At 42.7% G+C, this 19832-nt stretch overlaps 1 protein-coding gene across 4 annotated transcripts in view; it reads right to left on the reverse strand.

Annotated features, from left to right (window-relative positions):
* Positions 1–7668, reverse strand: part of PEBP4 (phosphatidylethanolamine binding protein 4) — a 257467-nt gene extending 249799 nt beyond the window's left edge. Inside the window, exons 1-3 of one of the 4 annotated variants that reach the window (XM_051975716.1) lie at positions 7458–7614; positions 7208–7341; positions 4882–5011 (exon numbers count right to left, since the gene is read on the reverse strand). In XM_051975716.1, coding sequence (XP_051831676.1) covers positions 4882–5011; positions 7208–7335 — 258 coding nt within the window. In that variant the 5' untranslated portion in view covers positions 7336–7341; positions 7458–7614. Of the gene's footprint in view, positions 1–4881; positions 5012–7207; positions 7342–7457 lie in introns of all 4 variants that reach the window. The other 3 variants (XM_051975718.1, XM_051975715.1, XM_051975717.1) reach the window with 3 other exon arrangements.
* Positions 7669–19832: the final 12164 nt, after the last annotated feature.

A 19832-nucleotide genomic window follows, 5' to 3' on the forward strand; every position in this document is an offset into this window, starting at 1 on the left:
ATAATATTCCTTTATAATCATATGCCACAACTTGCTCAGCCATTTCCCAATTGATTAAGGCATCCCCTTAATTTCCAGTTTTTAGATACCACTAACAAAGCTGCTTATAAATATTTTTGTACTAATAGCTTTCAGCTCCCACCTTTAAAAAAAACTCTCTTTGGGATATAGACATATTAGAGGTATTTCTGGATCAAAGGATATGCACAATTTGATAACCCTTTAGACATGATTAGATCAGTTAACAAGAGTGCATCAGTATCCCAGTATTTCCACACCGTCTCCAACATTTATTTCCTTTTTTATCATATTAGCCAATTTGATAGGTGTGAGGTTGTATCTCAGAATTGTTTTAATTTGCATTTCTTTAATTAACAATGATTTAGAGCATTTTTTCATATGACTATAGATAGATTTTATTGCTTTATCTGAAAAGTGCCTGTTCATATTCTTTGACCATTTATCAATTGGGGAATGAGTTGTATTCTTATTTTCAGTTTTCTATATATTTGGGAAATGAGGCCTTAATCAGAGATACTTGTATAGAAATCCTCCCCTTTCCCAGTTTCTTGCTTTCCTTCTAATTTTGGTTGCATTGGTTTGTGCAACTAACTAACTTTAAGCTCATTGAAGCCAAGCTAATAGAGAGATGGATAAAGGAAGCATATATTAGACTTCCTATATGCTGGCATGGTATACACTGCCTTCAAGAAATTTACATTCAACTAGAAGGATGTAATCCATCATAGGATGCTTTCTTAGCATTTCTTATGTCTTATGTGGCAATATGCATAGTTCTCATACATTGAAGATATCCAAGATATGTTTAAATTGAATTGAAATGATATGTTTGAAGCTCATTTCTGAGTGCAATTTCAGTGAGTTATTGTAATAGAGAATTGATCCTGGGTTCTTGGAACCTGAATGATCTCAGCCCTTGTGGTTTCTACCCAGTTGGAAAGGATCAGCCTAGGTTTGGAAAGGGCTCTTCATTAGGATGGACTGAAGTCAAAACATCTCTTAAAACATGTATCCAGGAACAGAGGGTTTACAATGATCACACATCAAAGATATACCCATCTTAATAAAATCAAGGATTCTTGAAGGAAGAACAAGGCATAGGAAAGCCACATTTTCTTCTATTCTTGCATTTTTATATTACTTTGTGTTAGAACTTCACAAATGACATCTCATCAGAAATCCAGCTTCCCAAAATCCATAAGTCTCTCTCTCTCTCTCTCTCTCTCTCTCTCTCTCTCTCTCTCTCTCTCTCTCTCTCTCTCTCTCTCTCTCTCTCCCCTTCTCCCCCCTAGAATTGACTTGCTGATGAGTACTCCTATATCAGACTTCAAACCCCTCATATTCTGTACTGAGCCCACAACCTCCATTTCTTCCATTTTTTTTCTCTTGGTTATCCTAATGAATGACCTGGCCGGAAAGAAGCTGAGGGTTTCAGGTTAACAAATCCATTGCCCCATGGCTGTGGGCTAAATTGGGGACCTCAGGAGTCCTGAACAAGGTCCCATGTCGCTCTTTGTGTGGCAGCCTCCCTCCGCATACTAGGTGCCCGCTGTTTGCTAAAGTTTCCAAGGTCTTTAGATGCTATGGAGAGATATAGTTGCCTCTCAAGGGCAGTTGCCACGGGCTGTGCTGCCATTCCATTCTCTTGCAAAAAGGTGGAGCCAAGCTTTGTATATAGACTTCTGGACTTAATCTCCCGAGGTGCAGCTGTCTGGCCACATGGGTGACTGGGGGTCAGTTTCCAGAAAACACATCACGGAATTACAGAAAACTGACACACTTTGGGGACAAGTCTGAAACACGTCTGAACACATTGGAGGCACGCTGCAAATGGCCACATAGATAACCGAGGCACATTTTCCTAGCGCCAATAGCTGACACATAGAGTACACGCGGGCCAATAATTACCATTGGCCATTCATGGTAGAAGAATGAGCTAGCCTTGGTGGTGAACCGGTAATCTTGAGATTGAGTTGGCTTGATAAAGCTCATGTTAATGGTGAAAGGGAAGGACAAAGCCCAAGACAGGGAGATGGGAAGTTGAAAAGGCAATACCTATGCTCAAAAGGGGTTGCAATTTGCTTTTGATTTCCATTCAGTAAATGTATTTAGCATATAAGAATTCTTTAGGAATACACTGAGAAGGAAAGTGAGAAAATTAACAGATGAGTCCTTAAGCCATAAGAATGATGAGTTATGTCTGGATTTATCTGTTAGCCTACATTTAAAACAACTGCAGGGCACCCGGGAGGCCAGAGTGGCCAGCGGCTTTCTGCTCCTGCACAGCTGGCAGTAAGCTAGAGAATCACTCCAGCCCAGGCAGGTACAGCCACGGAGCAGTTTGGACAGCGCTATGACCTCTAGGGAGGTTTGGCTGAAACTTCATTCTCAGGGAGTGCTCAGGGTTTTCATGGGACAGAGGGAGAGACAAAAGTGCTTCCCATGCTAAGAGCAGAATCAGCGTGGCCAAAGTTCCGAAAATCGTCTAGGAAGATGTAAGGCTAGAGTGGGGGGAGGGAGAAAGTAAAAGTCCTCTCAGTCACTTCCACTCAATAAAATAGGATATGGTAGATACCACTACAGGGTTTCCTACACACTGTAGTCATATGACTTTTATATCTATGCAAACTGAGAAGATTTCTTAGTGCTCCTGCTTTTAAAACATCAGGAAAAAGTAAGGACACCTAGGTAGTACAGGGGATAGAGTGGAGCCAGGGGGACCCAAAATCAAATCTAGGCTCAGCTACTTAAAGCTGTGTGACCCTGGGCAGTCACTTAACCTCAGTTTCCTCATCTGTAAAATGAGAGCAATAACAGCACCTACCTTCCAGGGTTGCTGTACATTTCAAATAAGGTGATATGTGCAAAGTGCTTAGTATGGTGCCTGGTACAAAGTAAGCACTATATAAATATTATTATCATTGCTATTATTATAATTATTGAAAGAGGGATTACCTCTTGACTCGGCATTTGACTCTTGCCTGTTCTGTGGGGCTGGGATTTGGCAACTTGCCCTTGATTTTAGACTAACTACTTCCATTAACATCCTATCCTTATGTTTTATCATGGCAAGGAGGTTAGCCTGAGTTCTCAAAGGTTGCGCCAGCAGAGTCCAAATGTTTGCAGGCTTGGTCCATGGTCAGAAGACCGAATTAGCTTTTGGTACGAGGTGCAAGCACCAGCCGGATTAAGTTGGGGCAGGCTCATCACCGGGGTGGTCCCAGAGAGGTGAACTGGGGGGAAAAGGGGAAATAGGCACCCTGACGCTCTAAGTCATGTTTGCTAATTAAAAGGAAGGTGTGGTCAGGACCAATGGAGGAAGTCTGACTTTAATGAAATTACATATCTCTTTGCCCTCAACTGCTCTTAGCTAAATCTTAGTCATCTCTTAATTCGTGGCCTAAGATGCCGAGCTCCTGACTTTCTTGCCAATGCCAGACCCTCAGCTCCCTCGGCTCAGTCTACTGTTGTTGCTCAGTCGTGTCCAACTCTTCATGAGCCCATTGGGGTTTCCTTGGCAAAGATACTGGAATAGTTTCCCATTTCCTTTTCCACTTTATTTTTACAGATGAGGAAACTGAGACAAATGAGATTAAGTGGATTGCCCAGGTCACATACTAGTAAGCATCTTTAAACGCACCCGGCGGAATCTTCCACATTGTACCCTCAGATGCCCAGTCAGAGACCTGCAGGTCATCTCTTCCATATAAAGGCCTGATTCCCCAGCAAATTAAACATTCCTCATGTGAATCCTTGGTCCACTAAGATCCTTTGATCCGAGAACTAGAGGCTGACAATTTCTAAAAATCTCTCACAACTTAATCCTCTTCTTGACCCAGAGACACAATTGTCCAATAATCCTATTCATTAACTCAATTATCCTCAATAGGGATCCTTGAGTTCAAAGGGCATTCTCATCCAGAACCCACAGTCTCAAATGGGCCCCATTCAGAAAGAATAAATCTCTAAAACCAGGTTCTTGTACATTATCAAACAACTCCTTCACCAACCAAGGGAAAGACAAGAAAATGGCACTCAGGAGAGGAACCCAAAGTTTATCAAACTTTAAAATAGGTCACAAAGGTCTCTTATCCCAGATTTCCCAGAAACACAATGATTTCCCCTATATCTTGATTTCCTAATATTCATAGACCACCTTTGCCCTACAAACCAAGGGCAAATCCTGTAGCAAATCCTCATAATGTTTCCACCTAAGCCATCACAGTTATACTCTACATCATATCAGAGCACATCTCTTATGGTACTGGCCAAGGGTCAAAAATTCTTGGGGGAAAATTTTTGGAGCTTCTAAAAAGTGCATCTAGCCACCTGAGGCAGGTAATGCCTCTTATTTCACCAGGTCTTGGCATTGGAGGAAAATGAAAAAGCCAAGGTGGGTAGGGTGGCTAGGGGTGTGGGCGAGAGTGGGAGGTGTTTGATTTCCAGATTTGTTCATATCATTGGCTTCTTGGAATCCCTCATCCTGGTCTTCAGACTGAGAAAAGTTGGCTGTCTAGGGCAAACCATCCTTATATTTGAAATATATCTCTTCCTCCCAACTTTTCGTTATCCAAAGGCTTTGAACCTTCCTTGTAATGCATAAAACTGGTGTTACCTTAAACAAACTCCCCCTGTGCCACAGAGACCAGGGCTTTCCAATATTATAAAAATGTGCAAGTGTAAGAAGTTATATTCTATCCTTCATTGCACCCCCTGCAGGGGAGATCAATGGCTTTGCCTGCCTCTGTTGGTCTTTAAGGAATGAGGGTAGCATTCAGCCACCTGAGACGCCACACTGCCCATGGCAGGCTGATGACAATAACAGTGCTGACGACTTCCCATATGGTCCAGTGCACTCACCTCATGAGCCTGGGAGTATTTGATGGCAGGTTTGCCCCAACTGCCCATCTTCTGTCTGAAGTTGTTACAGTCAGGGACGTACATGCAGCCAATGTCCCCTATCTCTGGGTAGATCACATTGAGGTTGCCCCTGCAGAGAAGAAGAGTGAGACACAGAGAGAGACAGAAACACAGAGAGACAGAGAGAGAGAGAGAGAGAGAGAGAGAGAGAGAGAGAGAGAGAGAGAGAGAGAGAGAGAGAGAAACAGAGAGGGAGAGAGAGAAACAGAGAGAGAGAGAGAAACAGAGAGAGAGAGAAACAGAGAGAGAGAGAGAGAAACAGAGAGAGAGAGAGAGAAACAGAGAGAGAGAGAGAGAGAACAGAGAGAGAGAGAGAGAGAACAGAGAGAGAGAGAGAGAAAAACAGAGAGAAGAGAGAGAGAGAGAGAGAGAGAGAGAGAGAAAGAGAGAGAGAAACAGAGAGAGAGAGAGAAACAGAGAGAGAGAGAGAGAAGAGAGAGAGAGAGAGAGAGAGAGAGAGAGAGAGAGAGAGAGAGAAGATCATTGGACATCTGGTTTCCTAAGATATTAGAAGCATTGCAGAGCTGCAGCCTAGGAACACAAGAATGGGTCTGGGGTTTAAAAACCCAAGTTAAAAACAATCAGGTTCCATTTTCAAACCTAAGGAAATGGAAAAGGAAGGGAATGAGCATTTCTACTGCCCCTATTATGTGCCAGGCTCTGTATTAAGCCTTTTTTTTTTTTTTAACAAATATCTCATTTGATCCTCACAAAAATCTTGGGAATAGGCTCTATTATGATTCCTGTTTCACAGTTAAGAAAAATGAAGCAAGACAGAGGTTAAATGACTTGTCGTGGGTCATGCTAAGTATCTCAAGCTGGATTTGAATGCAGGTCTTTGTGACTTCAGATCTAGCACTGTGTCATCTAGTTGCCTCTATTCATGTTTTCTTCTATTCTTTCTTTTCTTTTTTAAATAAAGATTAATTGCAGGATATCTTTAAATTGGATTTGGTCTATAAGAGCCTAGTCTCTGCATGGATTATTTTAGGAACAAATAAAATATAGAAGTCTGGGGATATATACAGGCACAGAAGGTAGCTGTCCAGCTGATATGATTTGGGGGTAAGGGGGTAGGAAAGTCTCCAGCAATATTCTTCAAGTTGTCTGAAATTAAACAGGACTTCCTTCCTTTAAGAACAAACTTTGAAGAAAATGTAAAAAAAATTTTTTAATAAAAATTTTAAAAGTTTTTTTAAATTAAAATAAATTAAAATTAAAATTAATAAATTAAAAATAAAATTTAAAAATAAAAATACATTTTAAAAAGAGAAAGAACAAGCTTGGCTACCATTTACTTTCCATTTTAAATCATATATTTCAAGCAGGCAAGAAGGCAGGAGCCCATTAAGCCAAGAATGGCAGAGTATAAATGACCTGCCTTATCAGATTACTTTCTCCCTGGACAGAAAGTGATAAAAGGCCTAGGAGCTCTAGTTCTTTTCCATTTAAGCAGATTTGCTTACTGAATCAATGCTTAGCAGAAAGTAAAGTTTCTTTTTCAAAGACCAAGGCCTCCTGTGCAGAGGGAAAGGGAGTGTTAACACCCTGCAGGAACTCTTGGAGACTGTGTTCTTCCAGATTTTTGGCCCGTGAAGTACACACTGACCCTGCCTAGTTTTGCCCAACTTTATTTCTTTTAATCTTTTTAAAAAAATCTTGAGTAAAATGCCAGCCTCAGCATTTCGGGATCACGGCTAGTAAGGGCCAGTCTCCTGCATCTATGACTATAGCCTTTTCCCCTGTTTGGCCCTTGGTTATACTGAAGTGTTCTGTCCTCTGGCCATAATAAAAGTTATGTCTATGTTCTTCTTTGAAGAGAGGAGGGATGAGTCCAAGGCCTAATGAGTGTCATCTTAAAAAAAAAATTAATCCTCATTCAGGGGAGAAGGTTGTTTTTCAGAGAACTAAATTTTGTTGTAATGAGGGATTTTGTCTTACTGGTTCATGACACTTTTCTCCACTCAACAGAGAAGGGAGAAGAGAGTCCGAGTTATAAACCAGCTGCTTCCAGACAATTATCCACTCAGGCCCAGGGGAAAAAAATCAGTAGTATTCTCAGCTAAGGTGACCCACAGGCTAGATCCCCTAAGATTCTATCTTTTTCCCCTTGGACTTCAGCCAAAGTGACCTAGAACCAGGGACTCTTGCCCCTCACTTCAGGAGAATCCCCTCCCCTGGTTCCCTACCCAGAACAAATGCCTAAATCCCATCTTGACCCTTCCTTCCTCCCACCCTCCCTCCCACATATGTGGATTCTACTCACGTGCAAAATGAAGCATCCCCTTGGGAGATCACCTGGTAGACACACATCCTATCTCCATTCTTTGGTAAATGGCCAGGGACCATCCCCAGCAGGCCGGACATGAGGCTCACTGCTATTAGCAGCTTCATTGCCACCTGCAACAAGACCAAAATTTAGTCTTTAGAGAAATAGCACTCTTCCCCTCCCAGGGGAACCAAACCAAGTAGCCAGCGTCTGCCCTGGAAGGGAGTTAGAGTAAGACAAAAGCAACCTTTTCTATTCAGCTCTTAGTCACTGGGGAGGTAAACAGTGCGGTTGGGCAGGTTCCAAGCAGGATCCAATTTGCAACACCCCTTTCCTGACCCTGCCTCAGCCCCTGCTGCCTCCAGCATGGAGATCTGCTTTCACTATGTTTCTAGCTGCACAGCCAGATAGCCACGGCTCTTATATAATCTGCTCATCCGCCCTCCTTGGCCTGCCCCCATGCTTCTCCTTAGCCATTGGGCCGAGAGCTAACATTCCTTGGCCTTGAGGCTGCAAGGCAGAAGCCCTGCCTACCTCTCTTAGAAGCTTATGACCCTAGAGTGGACCGTGGGAAGAGGGGAGGGACATTCGCGGGAACAAGGCACTTGCTCCATTTTTTAACTATTAGTGCTACCTGATGTGGTCATTCCCTTAAACGACTCCTGCCTCTTCCTGAGGTGGGTAATGTCGAGTAGACTAAGAATCACTTTTCAAACTTTTATTTCTCCAATCCCATCCTTCAGGCCACTACCAGATGAATCTCCCCCTAAGGCAGAATTCAGATTACTTCATCCCTTGGCTCCAAAGCTTTCAATACTTCTCCCTACCTCCAATTCTGAATTCTGAATTCAAACCTGGCGTCAGATATTTTCTGGCTGTGTGATCTCAGGCAAATCATTTAATCTCTGCCTCAATTTCCTCATCTGTAAAATGGGGATAAGAGTAACACTTAGCTCTCAGGGTTGTTTTGAGTATCAAATGGATAATATTTGTAAAATACTTTGCAAACCTTAAAGTATTGTAGAAATGCTTTTATCATCATCACATCCTATATGATTACTGAATAAAATCCAGATTTCAAGGCCCTTTCCAGCTTAATCTCACCACCCTTTCTCTCCCCTTCTCACCCTGCCCATACGTATTTTTTGCTCTGTCTATATAGGACCTTAAGTAGAGTTCTTATTCATCAATATGTTTCATATTTCCTAAAGCAAGAACTAAACTATCAGTTCAATGACAAGTTCATATTAAGTCCCTCCTATACAAGAAACATTGTCCTAGGTTAGGGAGAAAAAGACAAACAATACCTACTTTAAAAGCATTTACATCTAATGGCTGGTATAGATACAATCTTTAAAATAGATAAACAAATACAAGTTCATTTCAGAAAGGTAAGAACATTAATAATTAAACGGAGCAAGGCAAAGGCTTCCCTGAAGAAACAAACCTGAGTTGAGCTTTGAAGTATTTTAAGAGACAAAGAGATTGGATTATATGGTCACTGAAAAAGAAAGAGGAAGGAATAAACCTTTATGGAGGACCTACTACGTGTTAGGCATTGTGTTCCGTGCTTTGCAAATATCTCATTTGTTGTTCATACAACTTTGGAAGGTTATTATCACTGATTTACCTTTGAGGAAACGGAGGCAAACAAGTTAAGTGACTTGCCCAATGTCAGACAGCTAAAGCCCTGAACTCAGATCTTTCTGTCTCCAGGCCCAGAGCTCTATTCCCTATGCCACCTGACCCATGAAATGGGTTTATTCTCAGTGGGAAAGCAAAATGAGGAGACAGGAGCCCTTGACAAAATAAAAGCTAGGGAGGACATATTAAGGAGAGGCTGAAGTATCGGTATAGCTAGGAGTGAGATCTTGGGTACATCACTTTCCTAATCTGGACCTCAGTTTTCTTATCATTTCTAAAGTCTCTACCACACCTGGTGTAATGTAACTCTCAGGCTGCCTTTCATATTTAAACCAAATGCAAAGAAGCAAAAAAAAAGGGGAAAATATTAATCTCTTATACATTAATACTAACAAACTCACTGAGCTCCATTTCTTCATCTGCAAAAAGGAGATAAGATAAATGGATGCTATCTACCTCATAAGGCCGCTGTAAGGAAAACACTTAACGGTACCATGGAAATGTTAGCTATTATTAAGTGATACTTGTGGTATCTATGGAAGTTTGTGTTTATTTTTTGGATTCAGCAAAAGCTGTATACCTGTGTTTAAGTTAGCTAATGGGGGAGGAGATGTTCTACAGATGAAGGAACTTTCTAAAGGGGGGCCAGAACTTGTCACAGTAAGGTGCTCAGTCAGGCTGTCTAGAGAAGAACTCAGCATCCTTCAGGGTCTCTCTGGTGTGCTTTAGCTGCTTTGGAGGACATTGGGCCTCTTTTCTCCAGATGTGCCCAGATGTGGAACCCCACAAGCCAACATCTAGGCTTGGGCAAACTTTCTGTATAGATACAAACCATATTGATGAGCACATCTCCTCTAGAAACTGAAGGATCCTGAAGACAAATCCATGGCCTTCCCTGAGAGGGAGATCCAAAGTCATCCTACCAAAATATAAGGTGGGTGTTTGGAAATACTTTCAGACATATTTGTCTCCTCTTCCAGGCTCTGAAGCCCTTTGTGAGAAAGGAAGAATCGAGTTTACTAGCCCAAATTAGCCACATATTTAGCTAGCATCTCTTTTCAAAGGCTTGAGGCCCTTTATTATAGGTATGAACACTTCTCCAAATCAATATAAGGCAGGGAGTGTGTGGGGATAATTCTACATATTTCATGCAGGGGGACATTGAAGCACTGAGAGGGGATGAGATTTTATTTTTGGCCTGTCAGAAATAGGAGCATATAGAATTCAGAGCTCCTGAGATTAGCATCAAAGGATTTGAAGCTGCTAGTCTCAGCAAGTAGATCAGAACAACTCCAGGAACCTACCCAAGGCAGAATGAGGCAAGGGGGATTCGGTGTAAGAAGATCTGGTCCCTGAGGGCAGCTTGGGTATAACTGTGCGACCTGGACCGAAGAAGGTGGGGATACCCGTCTTTCCACCTCGGATAACCTCAGTTTGGGCCGCTGTGTGGACTGACAAGCTGCCTGTAGACGTAGGCAGGTGACCAATGTTGAGGAAAGGCCCCTGAGAACCTGTGTGACAGTTGGTCGTTAATGAGGCAGCTCTGAGGGTTCTACAAAGATTCTCTGTAACCGAGTAGCTGGGCTGGGGAGACAGGAAGGAGGTGGTAGGCAGGAGGTCAAACTCCTGACCTGGAATTACTAGGAAAAGAAGGATGGATGGATTTTCTAAGCATTTTCGCTCCTATGTGCCCAGGTTAAGATCTTCCTACTGTTTAAGGTATCTTGAAGAAGGGAAAGAGACAGAAAAATTTAGAGACTTAGAAAAAGATGTAGAAAGTAAATGCTTAGAGGAAGAAACTCAAGAGAGACAGAAAGAAGAGGGGCAGAGAGATGGAAAAGAAAGAGACAACTGGGAAAGAATTAAATCTTGCTTACTCTGAAGATGGTGAAAAATATTTTTGTTCATCATCACCATAGAATCAGGGAAGGAATTGGAAGTTAAGACGCTCCAGTTGAAGCTTTTTTCAAGACTCTTGTCATCATTGCCAAGATACTCACTCGCTAACTCTTGATCTCACAAAATCCCACAGATTTCTCTTCCTCAAGTAACTGAGGCTGAAACAGGTCTCCCTACTGTTAATGATTAGGAGTATCCCCACCAAACTCCAAATAACCATGCTGAGATTTAGGTCTCCCTTCTTTTAGGAAGAGAGAAACTCACTGAAAATTTGCTAGTAGGTGAGGGGGATGTTTTACAGAGGGGGAAACTGAGAAGCAAAGTTTTCTTAAAGGGGGCACCAGATTGACAAGTTTTGTTGTTGAGCTAATGAAGCTGGAAGGGAAGGGGAAAGACAGAGGGGCCTCCAGCTTGTTCTCCCCTTTTCCAGGGTCAGTGGTCCTGGACAGGGTACTTCTAGCTCCCTCTGTGTAAGCAGAGTGGGATGGATTTTTCCCCAGAAGTCCTTTCTGCTCGTAGGCAAGTTCCCTCAGGGCCAGAGAGCAGGAATGGCCCTTGGGCCAAGCAGTACCTGTGGACACAGATTCTGTCCCCATACCCTAGCCCCTCACTCCATTTGGTGGTTTGGCTGGTAGCCCATAGTCCCTCAGGCCTCAGTGCAGAGAGTCTGATCCCAGGCCCCTGGAGGGAAAGACAGTTAACTTCATGAAAATATCATTTGCCAGGCTAACCTAGTCAGAGAGCCCCCAGGTAGGCAAAAGCCAAAGGCCTAGCTCCTTGCCTTTACTGATCTATAGAGTAAAGCAATAATTAAGCACTTCAAGCTAGCCCTTGTTTGGGTAAGCAGCCTTTGTCCTTGTACTTCTCTGTCGGTGTTTGCCCATTCTCCGGAACTTGGAAACATTTGTTTCTTTCTTTGTTTCTGCCTGTCTTTGCACAAAACATCTCCTTTATCTTTTGACTCACAAGGCGCCTTATTCACTGTACCCCAAACTAATTAGTTAGCTGCCCCCTCTATTCTCCACACAATCCTACTTTTTTTCTCTTCTGGAGAAGCCAGTTAGCCATGAGCACAAGGGTTATCATAGGGAAGTTATGTTATCTAGTCAAAGACTAGGATTTACCTGAGAAAAAGAGAGAGAGGGGACACTTTGTGGACTATACCTTGTCAGGTCCTTAGCCTATATAAGCAAGCTTACTTTGCTAGGTCTTTTTAGAGTGCTTTTTAAAAAGTCCCAACTAAAAATTGTTAATGCTCATACAATATGTGGTCACACTTATATTGCTCAGCTTTCCATCCATCTGTAGAACCCTTCCACTCCCTTGTCCTGAGTGCTCAAGATAAACTCCTATCTGGAGAAAACAATCCTATCTGGATTTTGTACTCATTTTCCCTGTCAGGAGCTCAGAAGAGATCACACAGGTGATATCATTTGGCCTCTCATCCTCCTCAAGATGCTACAAATGAAGGGATATTCTATAGATGGAGAAACTGTGACATAAATCCTTCTAAGGATAAAAAGTAGGCTTCTCATGCCTAACTCTTTCCATGTAACAAATCTAGCCTGGATTGCTAAAAGAATAAATAAAATGATGTTCGAGAGTTTTAGAAACTAGCTCTCACATAAATAAGAGAGGCAGTTTGTGGGGAGGGGATGGAGAAAGAAAGGGGGTAAACAGTCATGGGGACCAACTAGAACCTGGGAGAGTCAGAAACAGAATATTCTGCCTTCTCAGGAGTTATGGACAATGACTATCTGGAGACTTGGAGCCTTTCCATCAAAGCCATGGGAGTAGATAGGCCAGATTAAAATACACTGGGAGGGTTCTCAAAAATCCAAACTTGATGAAATGGTGTATCCATGGGGAACTGGTGAACCCAGTGTGGATGAAGCTCAAGGAGACATTGGGGAAGGTAGAGGGGATTCCCTTCCAAGGCTTGCCCCTTAGCACAGTTTCCTCTTAATAATGAATTGGTATATATACACTGGCCATCATACCTCCTCATCCCACTCCTTTGTCCTTAAAGGGATAAACTTCCTCAGTGTCCTTTATAAAAATTAGGGGATTTTTCAAGGGGGCTTCACAGAAGAATCAGGTAGTCCAGAAAAAGTGTAAATAGGCCTTTTATTATGACACATTTTAACTCACACAGGGAAATGCCAAAGGCCTAAAATGAACATGTTGGGGGGGGGGAGTGTGTGCCTGTATCTATATCATCATCAGGAATATAGAGCAGGGATCCCAAGAGAAATACGAGCAAGCAAGTTTAAAGAAGCTGGGGTACAACTTTCGGCCAGGAAGGCCTAGAGAAGGGGCCTGGCCAGGTCACACTCAGCCCCCCAGGCTTTCTCTGGCTCCTAGTCTCTGTGGGGGACAGCTTGGGGAAACGTGACCTCCAGCAGCAGCTTGGGGCGGGGGAGTCTTATAAGGAGGGAGCAGTTTTCAGGGCATCTGGTTGGTTTTCCATCTCTGATGTCACAGGCAAGGAGACACTAGACATTACCAAGAGAATTAGTTAGGGGATATAAGCACAGAATATGGAAGTTTCCAGAAAATTGACAGGAAGAGAGAGCATGTTCAGAGCAGAGGCAGCTTGCTGCAAGTGAGTCTCACGGATCTCTAGCCTATAAGCTCTAGGTTTTTTGGATGCTCGCACTAGGATTCAAGAACATAACACCATTCCTTCTCCTGTGATACTTTCAAAGTTTCAGTCTGGTAGAATCGCAGTGAGAGAAGGTCCATACCAACCTAACGGTATGGAGCTTTCCTGCAGGTTCTCAAGTTGAGTCTTCTAAACTGTGATCCTCCCATTGCCCACAGGCCTGATCTGGATGTGGAAGTTTTATCAGGACACTCCCTCAAGCCTGGGGTTTCCACGAATGGCTTAAGATTTCCCTTGTCCTTCTAGGATGTTTAGGGGAGCCGGGGCTTAGTCGGAAGGAGGGCTGGGGCGTTTGGAATCAAGCCACGGGGCCCACGGATGGAGAGTCTAGGACAGAAGCCAGAGATAGCTGGGAGGGTCTGGGTCTTCTCCCCTTCTGTAATCCGTGGGCTGGAGAGGGGCGTTCATGGGGGTCCGAGGTCTCCTGACGGCACGCACTCGAACTAAAATAATAATGGAGAAAACGGCGGCTGGGCCCTAAGTTCTGTCCCTAGAAGAAGATGCCTCGAAGTGGGCGGTTCCGACGAGGTCCTCCTCCTCCTCCTCCTAATGTAGTAATGGTTTCCACGCAGGGTGCCCCCAGTATTAGCTGAAGCCCTAAGAAGAAATCTGTTTGAAAGAAACAAAAACGATGTATAGGTATACACTGAAAAATAACACCAGTTATAGGCCATGCTTAGTTTTTATACAAGTCATATTTGGGAGGAAAGTGTGGTGGCACAGATGACATTCCCATCAGGTTACCCTGGAAAATGGGGGGTCTTCTCCCCGCTTCCTCTTCTGGCTCTCACATCCGTAAGAGTTGTGAGGGAGCCCCCCCGCAGGGGGCCCCCCTCTGACAAAACCCTGGGAGTGGCAGCCGGGGCCCGGAGGCCGCACGCCTCTGGGGAATCAGTGTTGCCGTAAGGAAGAAGTGGCTTTCCTGAATTTTCTTCCAGGAAATTACACCCCCTCTCTGGTTCTAGTGTTAGTGTATTACGAGAAAGAAGCCCCTTTCACTGTGGGCTGGTTTCTCTACTTATGACTCTTTCACTCACATTGGCTCTCTTCTGGACTCTGCTTTGAAAGAGCAACATACCTGATGTTCCAGAATCAAAGAAACTTCCTCATGCCCCAGGGCAGCGTGCCCTGACGTAGACGCAGGATCCTGTCCCGAAGCAGCATCCGTGGGAGACGTTCACATAAAACACCGGCACACAGAGTGCACACAGATAGGTGTATATGCGTGTGTACATGTAGACATGTATGTGTACATTAAAACATGACTGAACATGGAACTGGAGAATCATTTTGTTTTTTTTTTAAAAAAAAAAAAAAAAAAACAAGATTACTCACATGTCAGTGAGTGTGCCAAGTTCCTCAGTTAGTTTTTGGTGCCATGTATTTTTAGCTACCTTTCCCAAATCCAAGCCAGGCTTTTTTCTGGGTCGGTAAAATCACTAATTTTGAGATTTCAAGGGTCTGTGATTTTGTCAGTGTGGACAGTCCTGACCCCAAGCCAGGTCACGATGCAAAAAAAAAAAAAAATTTAAAAATTGAGGAGCAGGTCTACAAGAGTTCGTGGGGAACAAAAGTCATTACCCTAAAGCCAAACTCAGTAATGAGTTTCCTCAAACAGGGCCTTCTGGTCTTTTGACATGAGACCTTCCTAGCTCATCACCAGGCCCGTATTTGAAGCCTTTCTGACTTGGTAGAAACTGTCACCGCTGTCACGACATGGCCTTTGAGAATCCAGGGCCACCTCTACCACAATGTCATCCAAGAAATTTAATAGAGGATTTGTGAAATTAAACTCTTAAAAATGGTTAGAAGCCTCTTCCACTTCTTGGATAATTTAATATAGCATTTCAGGGGAAAAAAAAAACATTCCTTAACTCCAACTCTATGGGGTTTATTGACCATATCTGAACCACCAGGGTAACCACAGAAAAGATACAAAGACACATGCACTAATCAGCTCCAGTAGCTGCCCACCCTCTCAGCAGACTATTTTGGTCCCTGAGAAGAAAACTATGTCCAGATGAGTCTGAGTGGCAACAGCGGTTAGGGGTAGCAGTGTTTTATACTTGGGAAGGGGAGGGGGGGGACATCAGCTACTCTGGAACTTCATTTTTTTAAAGCATTAGCCTAAGGTAAGCAGAGCCCCAGAAAAGCTCCTGGAGATTTCAATCACAAGCAGACTAGATAAGGACGCCCCCAGGGATTGGTCGAGTCCCTCTCATGTCATGGGAGGCGTGCTCATGGATTGCTCAGTCAAGTTTTGGTCTACCTGCTGCCCCCACCTTCCCTGAGAGTCATGATGAAGATGCCTGGCTTGGTCAGGCTGCATCATTCCACACCTTGAATGATCCGAGGCAGCCACTGAAGCTCTTTGCCCTGGTTTAACTTTTTGCAAAAGCTCTCCATTCCCACAGTCACAAGACTATAGGAACTCTTAGCAAAGTCCCCCAAAAGGCATTGAAAAAAAATGAGCCTTTAGTAGAGTCATTGTCTTCGGGGCCTCCCAGAAAGAATTCCTACCAGGAGGAAGAGTTGAAAGTTGTTGTCTAGTCCCATCATTGTTTCTGCCCCTAACTGGAGGAGCTACCCCATTTATTTGCATGGATGTGGAGATGTCAGCCTGGAGGAAGGCACACAGACAATAGGTTACTTCATCAGAGAAGAGACTAATGGTGTCCAGAGTTCCCAGACTTTTTGCACTCTGAGTTGGAAACATGAATAGTAATCTTTACCTGGGACTGGTTTAGAAGTATAGACAAGTCCCCAAATTCAGGAAACCAGTGACAAACCAAAGGGGTATTACTGGTCAGGAGACACTATCAAATAATGCTACTCAAAGTGCCAAACCTCACCACATCCTTGTATTAGAGACTATTCTTCCCTTTGGGGGCACATCAGCCCTTGAGCATTGTGGATCCCATCATGCTCCTGTGCCCCCCATTTCCTTCTGGTTAATGTAAAGTTCGATTATTGGTCACCCTGTATTTCAGTATGGGGATGACTTGGCTGGTTCCTCACCCTGAGGCGTCTGGAGGACAATTCATTATCCACTTCAATATTCAGGACGACCATAAAAACATACCTTGTTACCAGACTTTCCCACATCCCAGAAGAGTGAAAATAGGGAAGCTGGGAACACAGTAGGTTGTTTTATAATTCCTGGATAAACTCCACCTGGGAGCACCTGGGTGATTTGTCACGGTCTCAATCCTCTTGTGGGAAGTACTTTGCCAGGTCTTTATCCTAGTTCCTCACAACCTTCCTGCCCATTGTTAGGGCTTCTCATTTGGTTTCTTTGGTTGTTCTTACCATATCACTGCTGATCTTTTGTGGGAGATCAGTTGTCTGTGCACAAACAACACAGCCCCGTCTTGACCCACCCTGCTTAGAGAGAATCACAGCCAAACCAACTTGTGCTTAAATTGGGAGGTGCTGTTGTCTCCCTGTGCTTGGTCTGCTTTGGGGGTTGGGGATCAGTCTGGCTAAGTTAGGATGACCATGATGAGGGCATCAACTGGCCAGGAAGCCTGATCATCCTACCACATTCCACTCTACAGTTTTTCTCTATTTATTCTTTCTTTCTGCCCTTCCCATTCCATCCCTCCTTTTTCTTCCTTTTTCCTTTTCTATTTCCTTTTTTCCCCTTTTCCTTCCCTTTCCTTTCCATGTTTTTGAAATCTGAACTTTAATTGCACACATATACTGTACATTCTTAAAATATTAGGTATAATCTAATAGTTTTTGATTGTTTTCAGAATTTGATCGATGGGCCCCAAATACAACCCCTAATGGGTTGTGGTGGGGATGGGGTAGGTATCAAGACAAAAATTTTCAGAGTTGCTATCCAAATGCCCTCTATTCCTCATTTGGGTTTTTAAAAAAATATTCAGGTGGGCCCAGACCTAAATGTGGTATTGTTGGGGAGGATTTCCCCCTTATCACTCAAATGGAATATTCCATAAATCTTATAGAATCAATTACTCATCTCTTCCTCATAGTTGGGGTAGGGACCAGGGTCCAGTGGCTTCTCTAATGTGGCCTATTCATGATCTATACACAGGGTCTAGCGGGGGGAATCCATCCTGTGTCTGTTTGAAAGCAACTCATTTAGTCTTCTAAATTCTATTCTCTTGGTTAGGAGATAGATCCTTCTAGTCCATTTCCCACAATAGACAGAGATTTCAGAGTCTTATAGCTCCCATTTGGGGGAAGAACAAAGATCCTGGATGGATCATTTTTTAGATTTCCGTCCATCCCTTGAATGACTCCTTCATCTCCTCTCTTTTATGTAGGAAAACAATGTGAAGTCATTAAGACTTTCCTATGTTCTTTTGGGTGTAGGTCTGGGAATTAGGGATTTTGCACTGTTTTCCTAGGTCTAGTTTTCTGTATTTGTTTTGATCTTGCATAAAATCTAAGCCAAAACTTTCAGTTCATATCAAATGTCTGCTTAATACCTACAACATGCCACAACATGTGGTCCACTAGGTGAAGAACTCAGCTTCTGAAGGGAAGAAATCAATGGGTTAACTCAACAGAGGTACGGCAAGAAGAACCAAAGGCATGATTGACCCTAATGATATGGGGATTTTCATGATGTTGTTTCTCCCATCATTCCCTCTTCTTCTATGCAATCCATCTAGGATTAGTCAGTAGACAGATTACTACTCAGAATCAATGTTATTGTGACTTTAGTATCTTACTTACTCAAATTCTTTCGTTTTCTACTTCTACCTTTATCTTCCAATTCATCCTTTTGCCCACAAGTATGAGCACTCTTCCCCTTCATTTAAGCTAATCTTTCTTTTACTTCTGTATTAGGATCCCCAACTGTACCTGCCCATCTTATTAGCTTCTAAGTCACTTATTTTCTGAACTATCAAATATTTTTAACATAATTTTACTACTGGGGCATCAAATTTTAAAATTTGTCAAAAGTCATGCCTTGTTTTCTAAACTTTTTTTTCTAATTTAGTCTCTTGAGTATGACCTTACTCTTTCTTGCCTTCAGTGCCTCAGGGTTTATTTCTGTCTTTATACATTTCTAATTCTTTATAGTTATGATGCCTTGGTTTATATTTTAAAACTGTATCTGCACACAACTTAAATGAGTCCAATCAATTCATTCAACAATCATTTAAACTTTCCCACTTCCTTAAACTGGATTAGAGAAAATGACTCAAAGACCATAAATCACTCAGGATAGATGTCTATGCTTCTATCCTCTACTGATGTTAGGTTATCTAGCTATCTAGAAACTTTAGTATGTTTTGAGAAATACTCCTTTGTTATTGTTTTATAAAAGTTAAAATGTAAACTGGTTTCAACTATGATAAAGAAAAAATAAAAATAAATTGATTATTTCTCACTTTAAATAAATCTATATAACAGTTTTTAAATGCAGAAATTGCTACTTTAAATTGTCAGGAAGGGGTGATGGGGAGGCAAGGTGGTTAGAAGGATAGAGAATTGTCAGCACCCTGGCTAGGGACAGCTGCACAGCTGGAAGAATTGAGTGAGCTAAATCACTACTAACATTCAGCCACCACATTTCCTCCTTTGAAGTTCATTCATTCGGTTCCTGTGCTTACTGCTATGGACCCCCATAAATGACCTAGATCCCACATATTCTCTCCTCCTCCATCAGTATGTAGTTCAGTTTTTCCCCTACTGCTCCTTTGTTATTCCTTAACCTCCCAACTTCCATGACATCTTCTTTAATCTATCTCAACCACAAATAGGAATGCTCATAATTTAGATTATCTCCCCCCCCCAATCATTTATTATTACTCTATGAATTTACCACAGCAACAGAAATTTGCTTCTGCTTCTGGCACTTTCTGTAGAGTCTTTGGGTAGCTTTGGTTTCTTGCAGAATAACTCAAAACCAAGTGAAACATCAGAATTAAGGAAGGATGTGGTTTCATTTAATGTAATAACCAAGAGCCTTCACTGATGTCAGCATTTTTCTTCTGATATTTCAGTCCTGGAGTAGGCATCCAGGAAGCTATTTGTTGTGTCTGTTCTCTCCCCCCCCCAACCTGGGGGTGTGGTGATGACTCTCCAAGAGATAGGAGGTACCATTTTGTAATTAAGAGAGTTCATATCAATATGAACTCTTTGAGATGTCCTGAGGTTGATGCTCTAATATAGCGACTGTCCAAGACTTCTTCCCATCAATCTTGGGACGTTGAGAGACTCAGACATAGTATTAGGGATCCTGGTCATTCAGGACTCTAGGACTCTATCCCCAATAGACTACAATACATGACACATCAGAGATGGGTAGAAATGTTTATGTACCTAGTTTGCAATAAGAATACTTTAAACATCAGCTCTGGGAAGTGAAGCAGAGTTGAAGGGGAATTAATCAAGTGAGAACCAATATGATTCCAACTGTTTCTGCAATGCTAA

The sequence above is a fragment of the Antechinus flavipes genome, chromosome 2, assembly GCF_016432865.1.
Source record: "Antechinus flavipes isolate AdamAnt ecotype Samford, QLD, Australia chromosome 2, AdamAnt_v2, whole genome shotgun sequence".
NCBI classification, from domain to species: Eukaryota; Metazoa; Chordata; class Mammalia; order Dasyuromorphia; family Dasyuridae; genus Antechinus; species Antechinus flavipes.